Consider the following 18829-nt stretch of genomic DNA (forward strand, 5'->3'; position numbering starts at 1 on the left):
CATCACTACTCACCTCTACCATCACTGGAGTGAGCTCTTTCTCTGATTCATACCCCCTCACATACTCTTACTTTCCCCTGATGCAATAGCTCTGAGCTTTGAGAGGTCACTCCTGTGATGGTGGAGGTGAGCAGTGATGACTAGGCCTCACTAAGCAACGTACTGGGAGTACTCCAGTCAGGCTTCATAAGGTATGTAAACGGTCTACACCTATAGAAAGGGCTTTATTTAACTTTATTCAGAGCTGCACAGTTTGTTTGTTTATCTACAGATGCCCCTTATCTGCATAGGCAGTTTTGTGGTAAAGGTGAACTATCCCTTAAGACTACATTCACACCTGAGCGTAGCGTTTTCGTGCATTTTTTACAGCGATTTTACCGCGATTTTACCGCGATTTACAGGCTTTTTTTGTGCAGGCGTTTTTTGATTGAATAGATACCAATGGAAAACGCCTGTAATCTGCCCAAAAAGAAGCTCATGTACTTTTTTGTGCGTTCGGCGTTTTGTAAACAGCGTCAAAACACTCAGATGTGAACAGGGGCCATTGAAATGAATAGGATTTGTCTTGTTGGGCGTTTTGAGAGCTGATCCTAGAGCAGAAAAACTCCCCAAAAATGCCCCAAAACGCCTAGATGTGAACGGAGCCTTAAGTGTAAAGCAGAAAGTAAACATTTCAAAATTGTCGGCCTTTTTTTGTTTATAGTGCAAAATTTAAAAAACCCAGTGGTGATCAAATACCACCAAAAGAACGTTTTATTTGTGAGAATTTTTTTTATTTGGGTACGGTGTTGCACGATCGCGTAATTGTCAGTTAAAGTAACGTAGTGCTGTATCACAAAAAGTGGCCTGGTCATGAAAGGGGGGGGGGGGATTTAAGCGGTTAAAGTGGAGTTCCACTCAAAATTGGAACTTCCGCTTATCTGTCTCCTCCCCCCTCCGGTGCCACATTTGGCACCTTTAGGGGGGTAGCGGGTACCTTTTATTTGTCCCCAGTTCCGTTGGAGCTTGCTGCGGCGAGGTACGTCAGAAGTTCGGCCCCCTCCTCCTCCTTCTTCTGCTTCTGGACCAGTAAGAGAGCGCAGCCCGATTCTCACAAGTGCAGTAGGGACCCAGCCAGCAGTACCAGCCAGCAGTACCCACCAACAGTACCTGCCAGCAGTACCCACCAGCACTACTAGCCAGCAGTACCCACCAGCAGTACCAGCCAGCAGTACTAACCAACAGTACCAGCCAGTAGTATCTACCAGCAGTGAAAGGGGTGGGGTGAAGCGGTTAAAGCAGAGTTCCACTCAAAAGTGGAACTTCCGCTTATCTGTCTCCTCCCCCCCTCTGGTGCGACACTTGGCACCTTTTGGGGGGGAGGGGGGGTGGATACCTGTTTTTGACAGGTACCCTGTCCCGTCTACCGTCGTTCGACCCCCTGCTCCTCCCTCTGCTTCTGAGCCAGTACGATAGTGCAGCGTGCTTCGTGCATGCGCAGTAGGGACCCAGTCAGCAGTACCCACCAACAGTACCAGCCAGCAGTACCCACCAACAGTACCAGCCAGCAGTACTCACCAGCAGTACCAGCCAGCAGTACCCACCAGCAGTGAATGGGGGGGGGTTGAAGCGGTTAAAGCAGAGTTCCACTCAAAATTGGAACTTCCGCTTATCTGTCTCCACCTCCTCCGGTGCCACTTTTGGCACCTTTCGGGGGGGGGGGGGGGAGGGTACCTGTTTTTGAAAGGTACCCTGTCCCGCTACTGCCGGACCTCGCAAGATACCTCAGAAGTTCGGCCTCCTCCCTCCTCCCTCCTTCCTCCTCCTTCCTCTGCTTGGGGGCCAGTAAGATAGCGCAGCGCTCTTCGCACATGCGCAGTAGGGGCCCATCCGTGAAGCCACAAGGATTAACGGCCGGGTTCCCTAACCGACTATGGCGGCAACAGCTGATGGAAACATTGGCTGCAGTGCCGACATTGCTGGACTCCAGGACAGGTAAGTGTCCTAATATTAAAAGCCAGCAGCTACAGTATGTGTAGCTTGCTGAATTTTAATTTTGGGAGGGGGAGGGGGAGGGCGGAACACCACTTTTAATTTATATTGCAGGGTTTTCTCTCACTTCTTGTTAGGCTATGGGATAGGAAGTAAAGGGAAATCTCCGCAAAGAAATACAGATGACGAAAAAAAAAAATCTGATAAGGGTTATAACCCTCCCTTGCTCTATCCAAAATGAAAAAAAAAAAGTTTTGCCTATGGTTCTACTTTAATTATTAAACTACAGGTACGTTTAAGTGCCACTAAAGTTAATTATCAGCTTGACGAGAGGAACAATAATCTATTTTTTACAAGTGAGACACAAGTTACATAAGTTCTCAAGGTTTCCCTTGTAATAAGCAGATTGCCAATTATTTAGTGGGCAGCAGACGCCTGGCAGGCATTAGGGACCCTTTTGTTTAATATGAGAAGTATTCGCATGCCACGAAGATCTTCTCGGAGTTCTGATTAAATATGGTCGGGGAATGAAGTTAATGAGTCACATTCCTGGCTGCGGAGAGGACAATGTGCGCCTTTGTGTTGGAGCGCGGCTCATGCCAGCACTGTGCGGCTTGCTGGAGGCTCTGACAAGTTTGAACACATCAGGGAAAGTTTACCTGTCAGCTGGTGGTCAGTGCTTATCTCTCTAACGCCTGGTGTCTGTCTCTCTGTGTCCTGTGCGTCTGACCTCCCGCTTGTATAATTAATACGATTTCGATTACATTTTGTTTGTTAATTAAGGTTTAACTTTGGGCACAAAAACTTTAATCAAAATATATTCCTCAATAGCTGCAAAGTATATAAATCCACTTTGTGTGCATCAAATGCCTTTGCAAACCCAGATATTACCTTGTAAACATAGCGGTGACATCATCACTGTGTGGTGCAAAGCCTGTGCGGAGAGCAGAGCTGTGGGAGGGGCCCAGCAGACCCCACCCACTACAGGAGGGAGAGAAGACAATGTAACCCAAACAAGGCTCTCCTGAGCTCAAATGATATACGTTAAACTCACAAACACATGACATAGACAGGCATGTCATAAAGAGCGGTGGTTGGCCAGTATATATAGAAAATATAGCGGTGAGTCAATATGCCCCGGGACGAAACGCGTTGGAGGAGCGAGGTGCTGACGTCACCCCACTACGCAAATCCCAGGAGGACAGGCTAACACACGGAGTATATTCTATGCGAATTTTAAAGTGCTTTGTTGTAAGTGCAATTTTTTATTTAAATGAAACGTTTAAAGGGTAACTCCACTTTCGTGTAGAAAGAAAAATAGCAAATAAAGGAAAAACAATATAGCGTATACAATTGTGACACAAGTCATATTGTAATTGAATGTTATTAAAAATGACCTTTCCTTTTCAATCTGCAGCTGTTGTAATTTTCTAAAATGCAATATGGCTACCTGGAGGTGTTCTGTACACAGAATGTATACTGACCACACCCCAGAAACATCATTTCCTGCTTGTGTGATTGGCTCACCAATTTTCCCAGAAGTCTGCCTAAGATACAATTCAGATTTCTGGCACACCCTGCAACAAATATGTAATTTTTGGTGAGATACTCCCAATAGGAACACGTCTAAAGGGATGCAGGCCCAGCAGATTTCCTCATTAGAGCCCTGCAGATGACACAGCTGATAGATAATTATGAAATCACTCCCATTAGACCCACTCAGCACAGAGGAACAAACAATGATTTCTTCAGAATAGCAAAAGATAGAAATCTGCAACAAAGTTTGTTATAATCCTTGTAATGTACAGAGATCACCCAGAGGGGAAAGTTTTTTTCTCAACAAAAGTGGAGTTACGCTTACTAATACTAATACTAAACACACACTGTTATATTTACATTGTCTCTTTTATTTCTGTATGTGGATAGCGGCACTGTGATTTTTTTTTTATTTAAAAAAATTTACCTTTTTTTTTCTAAATGATATACAGCTGTCACATGACCCAGCTCTTTCCCAGCCTGTCTGCAGGGAAGCGTAAGCAGGAGGAGCTTCTAGTCCTCTGCTGCTGGTCACATGTTCAAAAACAAAAAAAAAATAGCTTTTGGAATACAGAGTAAAAATAAATAATTATAATCAATAAACTGCTTGAAATTGTTATGCAAAGATATATTTGAAATCAAATCTTTATTATTTTTTGAAAATAACAAGGTGTGGGCAGATTTCTGCCAGTCACAGGCTGCGTCACGCCCCTCCAGCCTGTGTCTTAGGCCCCTTTCACACATACGGTGAAATGTCCCTTTGTCCGTTTGTCCGTTTTTCATCCATCTGTTGACGGATGAAAAACAGACATCAATATATCTCTATGTAAAAAGGGATGACCATGGATGATCATCCGTTAACATCCGTTTTCATCCGCTTCCGTCAATGTCCGTTTTTTGGAATGTCCCTTTGTCCGTTTGTCCGTTTTTCATCCATCTGTTGACGGATGAAAAACAGACATCAATATATCTCTATGTAAAAAGGGATGACCACGGATGATCATCCGTTAACATCCGTTTTCATCCGCTTCTGTCAATGTCTGTTTTTTGGAATGGATAATTGCCCTATTTTTCATCTGTCAAAAAAACGGATTGGACGAAAAAGGGATGTAAACGGACAAACGGTCCGTTTTTCATCCGTTTTTGCATTGGCAGTGAATGTAAAAAAGAATGGATGAAAAATGGATGAAAAACGGATGAAAAATGGATGAAAAACAGAATGAAAAATGGATGAAAAACTGATAAAAATGGATGAAAAACGGATGAAAAATGGATGAAAAACAGAATGAAAAATGGATGAAAAACGGATAAAAATGGATGAAAAACTGATAAAAACGGATGAAAAATGGATGAAAAACGGATGGAAAACGGATACATTTTGACGTGACTGAACTGATGAACTGAACGGACCGTATCTGTGAAAGGGGCCTTAGGCCCCTTTTACACATGCTGTCCGTTTTTCCGTTTTTCATCCATCCGTTGACGGATGAAAAACGGACATCAATGTATCTCTATGTAAAAACGGATGACAACGGATGATCATCCATTAACATCCGTTTTCATCCGCTTCCATCAATGTCTGTTTTTTTGAACGGATGAATGCCCTATTTTTCATCCGTCAATAAAAAAGGGATCAGATGAAAAACGGATGACAACGGATGAAAAACGGATAGCAACTGACGAAAAACGGATGACAACTGACAAAAAACGGATAAAAAATGGATGAAAAACGGATGGAAAACTGATACATTTTGACGTGACTGAACTGATGAACTGAACGGACCGTATGTGTAAAAGGGGCCTTAAGCCCCGTACACACGCACCGATTGTCGGCCGAACGATCGGCCGTCTTTTGTCCGGTGCTGTCCTGTCGGTTGAAAAGTGCTAAAGACTGCACATGAATTTTGTTGGCCAACAACAGCCGACTGCAGAAGTGATGTCATGTGATGGTTAACTTTCCGTGTGTTTTTTCTTCTCTGAGCATGCCCAGTCTTGCTAATCTGCTGTCTGTCGGCCGAATTCTGTACTGACTGAGGAACAATCGGCCGTTCTGGTGTTGGCCAACAAAAATTTTAAAGCCTGCACACCAGATTCTGTTCGGCCAAAAAGTCGCAGTCGGTTGTCGGAAGCATCATACTAACAAGCCGACAATCGGCCGATCGGACGTTGGCCGAATATTTACGGCCGACAATCGCTATGCGTGTACGGGCCTTTAGTAGTGTAGCACTATTCCCTTGGGAGCTGCTGATTACGGGTTCCCCTGGGTTACCATTAGCATAAACATGACAGTTTGACATTTTTCCCAAGTGTTTTAGCTCAGTCAGGAAACAGTCTTTAGTTTTTGTGTTTTTATTTAGAACTTGGATAGGAGAAGGGAATGAGTGGGATACTCCAACTTTATACACTATGCACAATAGGCTGGGACGGCTTGAAAATGCTGAGCAACGCTGAGTAACACAGAGTAACGCTAGTCACGGCTAGGCCGCTGCTTCAGTTTGTCACAAGCTTTGACACAGGACTGAATGAACTTTCTGAGGTAAACTGTATACTGAGGTAAACTGTATCCTGAGGTAAACTGTATCCTGAGGTAAACTCTATCCTGAGGTAAACTCTATCCTGAGGTAAACTGTACTGCAGAACAACTTCAGGACCCTTTCTGGCACCCCCTTTGTTCCTAATCTTCAGGGTCAACTACACGGCACCCCCTTTACTGATACACTCCTTGTGTGAGCTAGATTCCTGATCCCCTGACCTCTCTGGAGTGGTCCCCTCTCCTAGGCGGACCCTTAGGCTGATCTCCTGGTGCTCACGATACTGTTTTCCCAAGATGATTCTGCCACCAGCTCCACTTGTCAGCGCTCTGGATCCTCTGCAGCTCAGCTCCACACCTGGTTCACTAGGCCGACTGCCTGAACCACCTTTCTCACACCTGCAGGAGGAGAGACAGCCGTCCACCTCCTCCTGGGACTTTGCTCCTGCCAAAAGACTCCCTGTCACATGCTCCCTCCGTATTTATGGGCAATCCCAGGATGCATTGCAGCAATGCCCACCCATTGCAGCAATGCCCACACACTGAGACAGTTTCAAGCGAACTTGAAACTGTCCATATTGATAGGGCTAATGCGTTTCGAGGGAGGACCCTCTTCCTCAGAGCCCCCCCTCCCTCGAAACGCGTAAGCCCTATCTATTTGGACAGTTTCAAGTTCGCTTGTCACTATTAAGGATTACGGTTCTGAGGTCTCTGGATAGCCGAAGGAATTGTTTGGTTTATGCTTATACACAGCATACTTTTGTGAGTATAATGTATGTTGTGACTTTTATCCATTTCCAATAAATGTTTTATGGTATTGCACTAGGTCGGTGCACCATTCTCTTGTTTTTTTATGCTTTCAGTTTATGTGGATACCCATCATCCTGAGAGGGCAGCAAAACCATAGATGCCAACTATCTAGCCACCACCTCTTTGGATTTCATGCAACATTTGAGTGCAGGAGACATTTACTTGTCTTTTTCATCCATCAATGTGTAACTGAGGGCAGAGCATTGATCTGTTACAAGATTGTTCATCACCCCAGCTGAGTTTGTATGTTATGCCTGTGCATGCATCCCTGTGATTGGTGGGGGGGCCCCACTACACAAAAAGCCTGTGAGTGACTCCATATTGCTTTTATGACATCTGATGTAAAACATATACTTGTATAACAACTAACTAATTAGTAATTACCTTAAAGATCACTTTTTCTGCCTGCATGACTTGTTGTCCACCATGGAATACCAAAACCTCATACGCACCTTCTTGTCCTGCTGATCTGCTTTACAAAATAAAAAAATGTCAGCCACCTGCTGGTGAAATCAAATATAGCACATTCAACATATAAACAGTTCTTAAAACTTTTTTTATTTAGCATAGATTAGGTAACACTTTGACCACCTGTCAGGTTTTTACTGCTCTCTGTATTATACCTGGTATGTAGATTTACCCTCTCTATTTTGTCCTGCTGGCCATTGTCATCAGAACAGAATATGATGGGAAAGTCAGAACAGGAGAAATATTACAATGGGGGCATCTACTCTGAAGTAAGCTGTCTAACTAAGGGTCGGTTCACACTAATCCGATATACGCTATGACTTTCAGAACACAAGTCGCATGAAATGTCAAAATGAATGGTTCCCTATGGGAGCCGTCTTAACTGGTCCGACTTGTGTCCGTCTGATTTTGAAAATGTTTCCTGCACTACATTAGTCCAACTTGGGCACGATTTAAGCCCTTTGATTTGAATGGAAGTCGGGATCATCATCATCATCTTAACTGATTCAACTTGTGACATGCAACTTGTACTCTGAGGATCATGAGGGGAAACCCCACACCAAAATTTTTAAAAAATTGGCGTGGGTCCCCCCCCCCCAAAATCCATACCAGACCCTTATCCGAGCATGCAGCCTGGTGGGACAGGAAAGGGCGGTGGGAATGGGCAAAGTGCACCCCCCTCCTAGACCATACCAGGCCACATGCCCTCAGCATAGAGGGGGGATGCTTTGTGCCCCCCACCCCAAAGCACCCTGTTTCTATGTTGATGGGAACAAAGGCCTCTTCCTGACAACCCTGGGCGGTGGTTGTGGGAGTCTGTGGGCAGGGTGTTTATCAAAATCTGGAAGCCCTCTTTAACAAGGGGGCTCCCAGATCCTGCCCCCCTATGTGAATGAATATGGGGTACATTGTACCCTACCCATTCACCCTAAAAAAATCAGAGTAGTGTAAATAAAAACAAGAGACAGTTTTGACAAGTCCTTTATTAAAAGTGAAGAATGTTCCCCATCGTAGTTCCTGTCTTCTTTCTATGGTTCCCCCATTGATGTGTTCTTCCCTCGGTCTTCTCTGTTGTCTTGTCCATTCGGTGATGTGTCTTCTGAGGCACTGCTTTTTTCTCCGCTGCTGACCCGGTCTGCTCTGACGCTGGCTCCTGCCATTGTGTCATCTGCAATGTCTGCCAGTTCTTATATAGCCATGGGGTGTGGCCATCTGGCGATGTCACCATAAGACCCTGCCTTTGTGACCTCACGTGACCCCAAAACGTTTTTTATTTTTTGGTGTGACGTTCCCCCCTCAAGATTTATACCAGTTTCAAAGGGTTTGGTATGATGGTCGGCTAAAAGTTCAGATCCTGTCCATTGAAGTCGCATTGAAGTCGGACATGAAGTTGGATCGGAAGTCATAGACTTCTGTCTTGGATCAGTGTGGACATAGCGTAAGAAGAGATTTTTCCTCAGCATGGGAGAGATTTTCTCTTACTTCCTCTTGTGTTTCTGTGTTGTTTTCCCAATGGGACATAGAAAGCCCCCCTAAAAATGTGATGGGTTTTAAAAATCTCCCACTCACAAAACAAAAAATAAAAAGAAAGAACTTAACAAAAAGGAATCGTAAATACAGTAGCTCACAAAAGTGAGTACACCCCTCATATTTTTGTAAATATTTTATTATATGTTTGCATGTGACAACACTGAAGAAATGACACTTTGCTACAATGTAAAGTAGTGAGTGTACAGCTTGTATAACAGTGTAAATTTGCTGTCCCCTCAAAATAACTCAACACACAGCCATTCATGTCTAAACAGCTGGCAACAAACGTGAGTACACCCCTAAGTGAGTGAAAATGTCCAAATTGGGCCCAAAGTGTCAATATTTTGTGTGGCCACCATTATTTTCCAGCACTGCCCTAACCCTCTTGGGCATGGAGTTCACCAGAGCTTCACAGGTTGCTACTGGAGTCCTCTTCCACTCCTGCATGATAACATCACGGAGCTGGTGGATGTTAGAGACCTTGCGCTCCTCAACCTTCTGTTTAAGGATGCCCCACAGATGCTCAATAGGGTTTAGGTCTGGAGACATGCTTGGCCAGTCCATCACCTTTACCCTCAGCTTCTTTAGCAAGGCAGTGGTCGTCTTGGAGGTGTGTTTTGGTGTCATTATCACATTCGAATACTGCCCTGCGGCCCAGTCTCTGAAGCGAGGGGATCATGTTCTGCTTCAGTATGTCACAGCACATGTTGGCATTCATGGTTCCCTCAATGAACTGTAGCTCCCCAGTGCCGGCAGCACTCATGTAGCCCCAGACCATGACACTCCCACCACCATACTTAACTCTAGGCAAGACACATTTGTCTTTGTACTCCTCACCTGGTTGCCTTCACACACACTTGACACAATCTGAACCAAATACGTTTCTCTTGGTCTCATCAGACCACAGGACATGGTTCCAGTAATCCTTAGTCTGCTTGTCTTTAGCAAACTGTTTGTGGGCTTTCTTGTGCATTATCTTGAGAAGAGGCTTCATTCTGGGATGACAGCCAGGCAGACCAATTTGATGCAGTGTGCAGCCTATGGTCTGAGCACTGACAGGCTGACCCCCCACCCCTTCAACCTCTGCAGCAATGCTGGCAGCACTTATACGTCTATTTCCCAAAGACAATCTCTGGATATGACACTGAGCAAGTGCACTCAACTTCTTTGGTCAACCATGGTGAGGCCTGTTCTGAGTGGAACCTGTTCTATTAAACCGCAGTATGGTCTTGGCCACCATGCTGCAGCTCAGTTTCAGGGTCCTGGCAATCTTCTTATAGCGTAGGCCATCTTTATGTAGAGCAAGAACTCTTTTTTTCAGATCCTCAGAGAGTTCTTTGCCATGAGGTGCCATTTTGAACTTCGAGTGACCAGTATGAGAGAGTGAGAGCGATAACACCAAATTTAACACACCTGCTCCCCATTCACACCTGAGACCTTGTAACACTAAGGAGTCGCATGACACCAGGGAGAGAAATTGGCTAATTGGGCCCAATTTGGACATTTTCGTTAGGGGTGTACTCACTTTTGTTGCCAGCAGTTTAGACATTAATGGCTGTGTGTTGAGTTATTTTGAGGGGACAGCAAATTTACACTGTTATACAAGCTGTACACTCACTACTACTACTACATTGTTGTAGCAAAGTGTAATTTCTTCAGTGTTGTCACATGAAAAGATCTAATAAAGTATTTACAAAAATTTTAGGAGGGGTGTACTCACTTTTGTGAGATACTGTATATATATATATATATATATATATATATATATACCTACATTCTTTCATATATTTTTTCTGAATTTTCACCCTATTTCTCTGACCAGGGCTGCATTTAGTTTATACCCCCTATTCATCCTGTGAAAGTGTATGGATATTCAGAAAGAATAGTGTGAATCAGGAATATATTATATTATATTATGGCCACTAGATGGCGCTGTCAATCATAGTAAATAGGTATCTATTTTCCATGAACATCAGTTCAACCTATTGGCCTATAATGTGGTATTTTCCTGATTGATACTATTCTGTATGAATGAAAAAAATTCAACCTGGACAGAAAATGGTCTAATAGCATTCAAATGTCCCCCATTTGCACAGAATGAATGTACATGTAATTTCACAGAACAATAAATATCATTGTAGGTTGTTGACTCAGGGTATTTGTTTTTTTTGTTTTTTTTTGCTGGAGTAAATTGGGCCAAGCTTAATAAGAAGTTTTTGCCTTCCTCTGGATCAGCTGTGGGTTTAGGGTCCTGAAAAGCTGGTTTCTTTATGTATAGGCTGCCATTGCTGACCTCTTGCAAATGTGGATGCCTGGCTTCAATGCTTGAAAGATTGACTTGGAACAATGTGCTAATCCACAATAATAAATACCTGATAGATGTTCCAACCCTTCCATACCCTATTAGTTGACTAAAGATCAACTGTAAGCCTGATCATTCCATTTCATGAACAAGTTTAGTCATGGCTGGCTCTTTTTAAAGCTGGCCATATACGGATTAAAATTTGTCGGGTTCAGCGGGAACCGGCTGAATTTCTATCTGTCTCTATGGGCAGGCTGGTTGTTCTAAAGTTGATCCATTGATCAACTTCAGTACAACCAGCCTGTCTAGCTTTTTTCACCCCGGCTATAGCCGCCAGCAGTGATCATTGTATTCTGCTGGTGGAGAAGACTCCCCACCAGCAAAACACAATAGCGACACAAGTATCGAGCAGCTTTCTTACCTTCAACCCGTGGTTGAAGGAAAGTAAATTGCATAATGTATGGCCGACCTTACTCCTTTCTGTCCAAAATCCATATTTTAAAATTTCTCAGCAAGATGCCTCTGCTGGGGATATGGTAATTAAGATCAAGACCACCCCATAGTAGATTTACTGCTACAGGGCAGCTCTCCTGGGCAGAATCTTATATATATATATATATATATATATATATATATATATATATGTGATTCCTCACTTTCACCTGCAGAGGGCGCGTGCGTGCTGCCGGCAAGCTGCTTCTGCTGTAATTAATCACAGAAGAAGCTGATCTGTTGGTGCTGAACATTGGATGTCCCCTGGCACCCACCAATCATCAATAAAACACTGAGAACATAGATCTGCCTATGTAAACAAGGCATATCTCAGTTCTGAGAGGGGGGAAGGGATGAATTTTGTGTCCCTGCAAAGCAGGGAAAGAAAATCCATCACTTCCCCTAGTAAAAGCACCTCACGCAGTTCACATTAACACAGGCTAGGCACACAGTTAACCCTTTGACCACCCTAGATGTTTAACCCCTTGCCAGCCAGTGCCATTAGTACAGTGACAGTGCATATTTTTAGCACTGATCACTGTATTAGTCTCAATCTCAAAATGTCAGTGTCAGGTAGTGTCCAATTGTCCACCGCAATATCGCAGTCCCACTATAAGTTGCTGTTTGCCGCTATTACTAAAAAAAAAAAAAAAAAAAAATATTTATTAAATCTATAAATATATACCATAGTCTGTAGACACAAAAAGTTTGTGTAAACCAATCAAACGAATCAAACCAATTCGCTTATTGGAATTCTCTTTTACCAAAAACAATATAGGGACAAGGCGCTTTGAGATGTGGGGCGTGCGGAGCCCCCTCCCTGCCCCAAAGCACCCCCCCATGTTGAGAGCATGTGGCCTGGTATGGTCCAGGGGGGGTCGTTCGCTTGTCCCCCCCCCCTCCCTTTCCTGACCTGCTGGGCTGCATGCTTGGATAAAGGTCTGGTATGGATTTTTTTCGTGTTGTTCCTCTCAATATCTAAACCAGATTCAAAGGGCCTTGTATGTACCAAGGGGGGACCCCATGCCATTTTTTCTTTTTTATAAATTTGAAGTAAGATTGCCTCCATACCAGAAGCAAATGAATTGTTTTGATTGCTCAATGGGACAAGTCACAATCATCTAAAAGTTGGATCCTGTTCATTGAAGTCACATGGAAGTCGGGGACGAAGTCACAGGGCAAAGTCAGAGCAGTGTGAATCCGGTCTCTACTGATGATCTGGAAGCAATCAGAGGCGTTTCCGATCATGTGCCAAGTCAGTAAAGGAAGTATTCAAAACAAATTTATAATTCGCACACTTACATTTAAAACAGCACAAGTCGGTGTAGACACAAGCAGATCATACTCATGGGAAAAAAGCCAAAAGATGGTTCGGGGGGGTGACACAAAAGCCGTAGGTGCCAGCACAGGCACTGCTGCATGCAAAGTGCCGATTGCAGCAGCAGGAATATGTATCCCCCAAATGCACAGTCAGCTGCCGTATCTCCCACAGACGCATAGGCAGCAAGGTGCTGGGTGTCGGAAGTGGCGTTACCCCCAGACGCCAGATCCTCTGCGGATACCGGCGAAAAACAAGGAGCAGCAACAATGATGAGGGTGGGCAGCAACGTTGTTTCTGAGGCTGTACCTCCTTCCTCAGGCCTGTTGTTTTAAATGTAAGTGTGCAAAAAATAAATTTGTTTTGGATACTTCCTTCACATTTTTGTAAACATTTTATTCTTATCTTTTCATGTGACAACACTGAAGAAATGACACTTTGCTACAATGTAACGTAGTGAGTGTACAGCTTGTATAACAGTGTAAATTTGCTGTCCCCTCAAAATAACTCAACACACAGCCATTAACGTCTAAACAGCTGGCAACAAAAGTAAGTACACCCCTAAATGAAAATGTCCAAATTGGGCCCAATTAGTAATTTTCCCTTCCCGGTGTCATGCGACTCGTTAGTGTTACAAGGTCTCAGGTGTGAATGGGGAGCAGGTGTGTTAAATTTGGTGTTATCGCTCTCACTCTCTCATACTGGTCACTGAAAGTTCCACATGGCACCTCATGGCAAAGAACTCTCTGAGGATCTGAAAAAAAAATTGTTGCTCTACATAAAGATGGCCTAGGCTATAAGAAGATTACCAAGACCCTGAAACTGAGCTGCAACATGGTGGCCAAAACCACAGCTTTAACAGGACAGGTTCCACTCAGAACAGGCCTCACCATGGTCGACCAAAGAAGTTGAGTGCACGTGCTCAGCGTCATACCCAGAGGTTGTCTTTGGGAAATAGACGTATGAGTGCTGCCAGCATTGCTGCAGAGGTTGAAGAGGTGGGGGGTCAGCCTGTCAGTGCTCAGACCATACGCTGTACTGCATCAAATTGGTCTGCATGGCTGTCGTCCCAGAAGGAAGCTTCTTCTAAAGATGATGCACAAAAAAGTCTGCAAACAGTTTGCTGAAGACAAGCAAACTAAGGACATGGATTACTGGAACCATGTCCTGTGGTCTGATGAGACCAAGATAAACTTATTTGGTTCAGATGGTATCAAGCGTGTGTGGCGGCAACCAGATGAGGAGTACAAAGACAAGTGTGTCTTGCCGACAGTGAAGCATGATGGAGGGATTGTCATGGTCTGGGGCGGCATGAGTGCTGCCGGCACTGGGGAGCTACAGTTCATTGAGGGAACCATGAATGCCAACATGTACTGTGACATACTGAAGCAGAGCATGACCCCCTCCCTTTGGAGACCAGGCCGCAAGGCAGTATTCCAACAAAGTAACGACCCCAAATTCACCTTCAAGACGACCACTGCCTTGCTAAAGAAGCTGAGGGTAAAGGTGATGGACTGGCCAAGCATCTCTCCAGACCTAAACCCTATTGAGCATTTGTGGGGCATCTTCAAACGGAAGGTAGAGGAGTGCAAGGTCTCTAACATCCACCATGGAGGAGTGGAAGAGGACTCCAGTGGCACCCTGTAAAGCTCTGGTGAACTCCATGCCCAAGAGGGTTAAATAGGGAATGGAAAATAACGGTGGCCACACAAAATATTCACACTTTGGATCCAATTTGGAAATTTTACCTTAGGGGTGTACTCACTTGTGTTGCCAGCAGTTTAGACATTAATGGCTGTGCACTAAGTTATTTTGAGGGGACAGCAAATTTACACTGTTATACAAGCTGCAAACTCACTACTTACACTGTCATTTCTTCAGTGTTGTCACATGAAAAGATATAATAAACTATTTACAATAATGTGAGGGGTGTACTCACTTTTGTGGGATACTGTGTGTGTGTGTGTATATATATATATATATAATGTGTGTATGTAGCACTGCCCCCTTGAGGGCTGCTGATTAGCGGAAGTTCCTCTGCACTCACCTGACCCTGAGAACTATTAAACCCACTAGACCCTTTAGGTTCCAACATTTCAGTGGTAATCTCCAAAAATACACTGACACAATGGGGATACGAATCTTATTATTTACTGAAGAAAAGAGTAAATCAATCAAACTTATTGATAACAAATAAAATACAGTAATAACAAATATAGCAGTGTCTATTAATTAAACACCACTAACCACAACGAAAAGGAGAGGATTGCCCTGCAGGACTTTATATGAGGTGGACCCAATAGTCATAATACTCAAGTTGAAATGTATCTGGTTTAAAAGAGTAAATCAATCAAACTTATTGATAACAAATAAAATACAGTAATAACAAATATAGCAGTGTCTATTAATTAAACACCACTAACCACAACGAAAAGGAGAGGATTGCCCTGCAGGACTTTATATGAGGTGGACCCAATAGTCATAATACTCAAGTTGAAATGTATCTGGTTTAATGTGTAGAACCAATATACAAAAGTAATACAACATGAATACTTGACATACTCAAAACATAACATGGTCATACAAATATATTAAAATATCTAAATTTTTATTCTTGTCCACTAATCACAACGGGGCTCAAGAGAGCGACACTGTGGAAATAAATGTTCAGCAAACAGAGTGTTATATTCAAAGAATGATGTTAACTGACTGTATTATCACTGTATCTAACTTTCAAAGCTATTGTAGTATATATATATCTATATATATATATCTATATATAGATATATATATACAGGGAGTGCAGAATTATTAGGCAAATGAGTATTTTGGCCACATCATCCTCTTTATGCGTGTTGTCTTACTCCAAGCTGTATAGGCTCGAAAGTCTACTACCAATTAAACATATTAGGTGATGTGCATCTCTGTAATGAGAAGGGGTGTGGTCTAATGACATCAACACCCTATATCAGGTGTGCATAATTATTAGGCAACTTCCTTTCCTTGGGCAAAATGGGTCAAAAGAAGGACTTGACAGGCTCAGAAAAGTCAAAAATAGTGAGATATCTTGCAGAGGGATGCAGCACTCTTAAAATTGCAAAGCTTCTGAAGCGTGATCATCGAACAATCAAGCATTTCATTCAAAATAGTCAACAGGGTCGCAAGAAGCGTGTGGAAAAACCAAGGTGCAAAATAACAGCCCATGAACTGAGAAAAGTCAAGCGTGCAGCTGCCAAGATGCCACTTGCCACCAGTTTGGCCATATTTCAGAGCTGCAACATCACTGGAGTGCCCAAAAGCACAAGGTGTGCAATACTCAGAGACATGGCCAAGGTAAGAAAGGCTGAAAGACGACCACCACTGAACAAGACACACAAGCTGAAACATCAAGACTGGGCCAAGAAATATCTCAAGACTGATTTTTCAAAGGTTTTATGGACTGATGAAATGAGAGTGAGTCTTGATGGGCCAGATGGATGAGCCCGTGGCTGGAATGGTAAAGGGCAGAGAGCTCCAGTCCGACTCAGACGCCAGCAAGGTGGAGGTGGAGTACTGGTTTGGGCTGGTATCATCAAAGATGAGCTTGTGGGGCCTTTTCGGGTTGAGGATGGAGTCAAGCTCAACTCCCAGTCCTACTGCCAGTTTCTGGAAGACACCTTCTTCAAGCAGTGGTACAGGAAGAAGTCTGCATCCTTCAAGAAAAACATGATTTTCATGCAGGACAATGCTCCATCACACGCGTCCAAGTACTCCACAGCGTGGCTGGCAAGAAAGGGTATAAAAGAAGAAAAGCTAATAACATGGCCTCCTTGTTCACCTGATCTGAACCCCATTGAGAACCTGTGGTCCATCAACAAATGTGAGATTTACAAGGAGGGAAAACAGTACACCTCTCTGAACAGTGTCTGGGAGGCTGTGGATGCTGCTGCACGCAATGTTGATCGTGAACAGATCAAAACACTGACAGAATCCATGGATGGCAGGCTTTTGAGTGTCCTTGCAAAGAAAGGTGGCTATATTGGTCACTGATTTGTTTTTGTTTTGTTTTTGAATGTCAGGAATGTATATTTGTGAATGTTGAGATGTTATATTGGTTTCACTGGTAAAAATAAATAATTGAAATGGGTATACTGTATATTTGATTTTTGTTAAGTTGCCTAATAATTATGCACAGTAATAGTCACCTGCACACACAGATATCCCCCTAAAATAGCTAAAACTAAAAACAAACTAAAAACTACTTCCAAAAATAGTCAGCTTTGATATTAATGAGTTTTTTGGGTTCATTGAGAACATGGTTGTTGTTCAATAATAAAATTAATCCTCAAAAATACTCATTTGCCTAATAATTCTGCACTCCCTGTATATATATATATATATATATATATATATATATATATATATATATTTATATTAACCTTGAACTCTGGCTGAACCTCTTCTAAAACCAGAGCTAGAAATACCTCCTCTTCCCTTCAATAAGGATCTAACAGTATTCTAACGGGTCCCCTTTAAGACAGTAAGTTCCTGCCCTAGCAAGGCCTAGCGGAATCTTCACCGGCAGTTGGAGCTCCTATCACTCTTCAACGTGATATTTGTAATCCCAAATTAATGGTGTACATGAAATCCTACCTGCAGTCAGTGTATAATGGGTGTAGGTTTATACTTGCGATTTTAGATGTCACCAGGCACTTTCTCACACAACAGTGTCCACTTGTGATTATCCTGCCGCCCAGGCAATGTATCTCCCCCCATGCTCCTGCGTCACTGGGGATGTTCTGCTCTCGCGGTCCGGGTCAGTCAGTTCAGCTTCACCCGCTCTGTTCTCAGCTCCACTCTCACCTCCCTGTGACTACCAGCATCTGCACTGCTGAGGACAGGCTCCCCTCTCCTTAGGCTGCACTCTCTGGCCTCCGATGCCAACAGTGTCCTGCGGTACCTCTCTGACCAATCCGTCCTCCATGAGTCCCGGAAACAAGAGAGTGCGCGCTCGGCCCAGCAGGAGGTATATCAGCTTTTTCATGATCCTCTCTCTCTACCGTGGCTCCTTGGGAGTATAGTCCCCCCTGCCATCCGCGTAACAGTCTACCTTCAGATCCAAACGAAATCTCCCACAATCCAGTTCGTCCATCCCCAGGGAAAGCCGACCCGTCTCGTAAAAGCCTTAAAGGAGCACTCTGGCTGCATTATAATGATAACTTGAATATATATATAAGTTATCTGACACATGTTGGCACTGCTGAATTTGGCCCTACTCATCTAGGTATCAATGGCGTTTGGTCATAAAATGGTTAAACTGACTGCCAAAACTCAGTTTTTCCAGACAGTGAACAAACTACTCACATGTTGATAATCTCCACCACAAATAATTCCATTTGCGATATAGTAGCTTACCTTGTTTTACATTTAATAGAGGATGAAGGTGAATATAAAGAAAGAAGATCACAATATACCGGGGGGCTTTCTGAATTTGTCATGTGCACTTCAAGAGGGCAACCTTGTCCAAAATACTGAAGGACACTGCTGTACAAGCTGCTGTCTGCAAAGGAGAAAAGAGAATGTGAGTCATGTAGATCCAGGTTTGATTAACTACTCAGAATACGTTATTAGACACTTTGTTCTGTGAAATAAGGCTGATCCCAGACAACTATGGCTCTAAATCAGGTCCTTGTACCAAAATCAATAAACCTTCAAGTGTTACTCAACCAGGACCCTACATTCACTATATCTGGTCTCCCACAGTACACAGAACATGGAAATGCAATTATTTTAGTAAATATAAAAACTGCTAAATACCTTTTCTCATCAGCAGTATATGGCAGTCTTGTGACCTCTATCAGTGTCTGGTTAAAGCTTGTAGGAAGAGTTTTCA

The 18829-nt window shown here is 43.4% G+C and overlaps 1 protein-coding gene across 3 annotated transcripts in view; it reads right to left on the reverse strand.

Moving 5' to 3' along the window:
- PKHD1 (PKHD1 ciliary IPT domain containing fibrocystin/polyductin) overlaps window positions 1-18829 on the reverse strand; it is a 1006139-nt gene that overhangs the window by 973504 nt on the left and 13806 nt on the right. For 2 of the 3 annotated variants that reach the window (XM_082249888.1, XM_082249886.1), the window contains exons 4-5: window positions 18352-18496; window positions 7232-7319 (exon numbers count right to left, since the gene is read on the reverse strand). In XM_082249888.1, coding sequence (XP_082106014.1) covers window positions 7232-7319; window positions 18352-18496 — 233 coding nt within the window. The remainder of the gene's footprint in view (window positions 1-7231; window positions 7320-18351; window positions 18497-18829) is intronic. The other variant, XM_082249887.1, reaches the window with a different exon arrangement.

Source organism: Pelophylax lessonae (assembly GCF_965119305.1).
Source record: "Pelophylax lessonae genome assembly, chromosome: 3".
NCBI classification, from domain to species: Eukaryota; Metazoa; Chordata; class Amphibia; order Anura; family Ranidae; genus Pelophylax; species Pelophylax lessonae.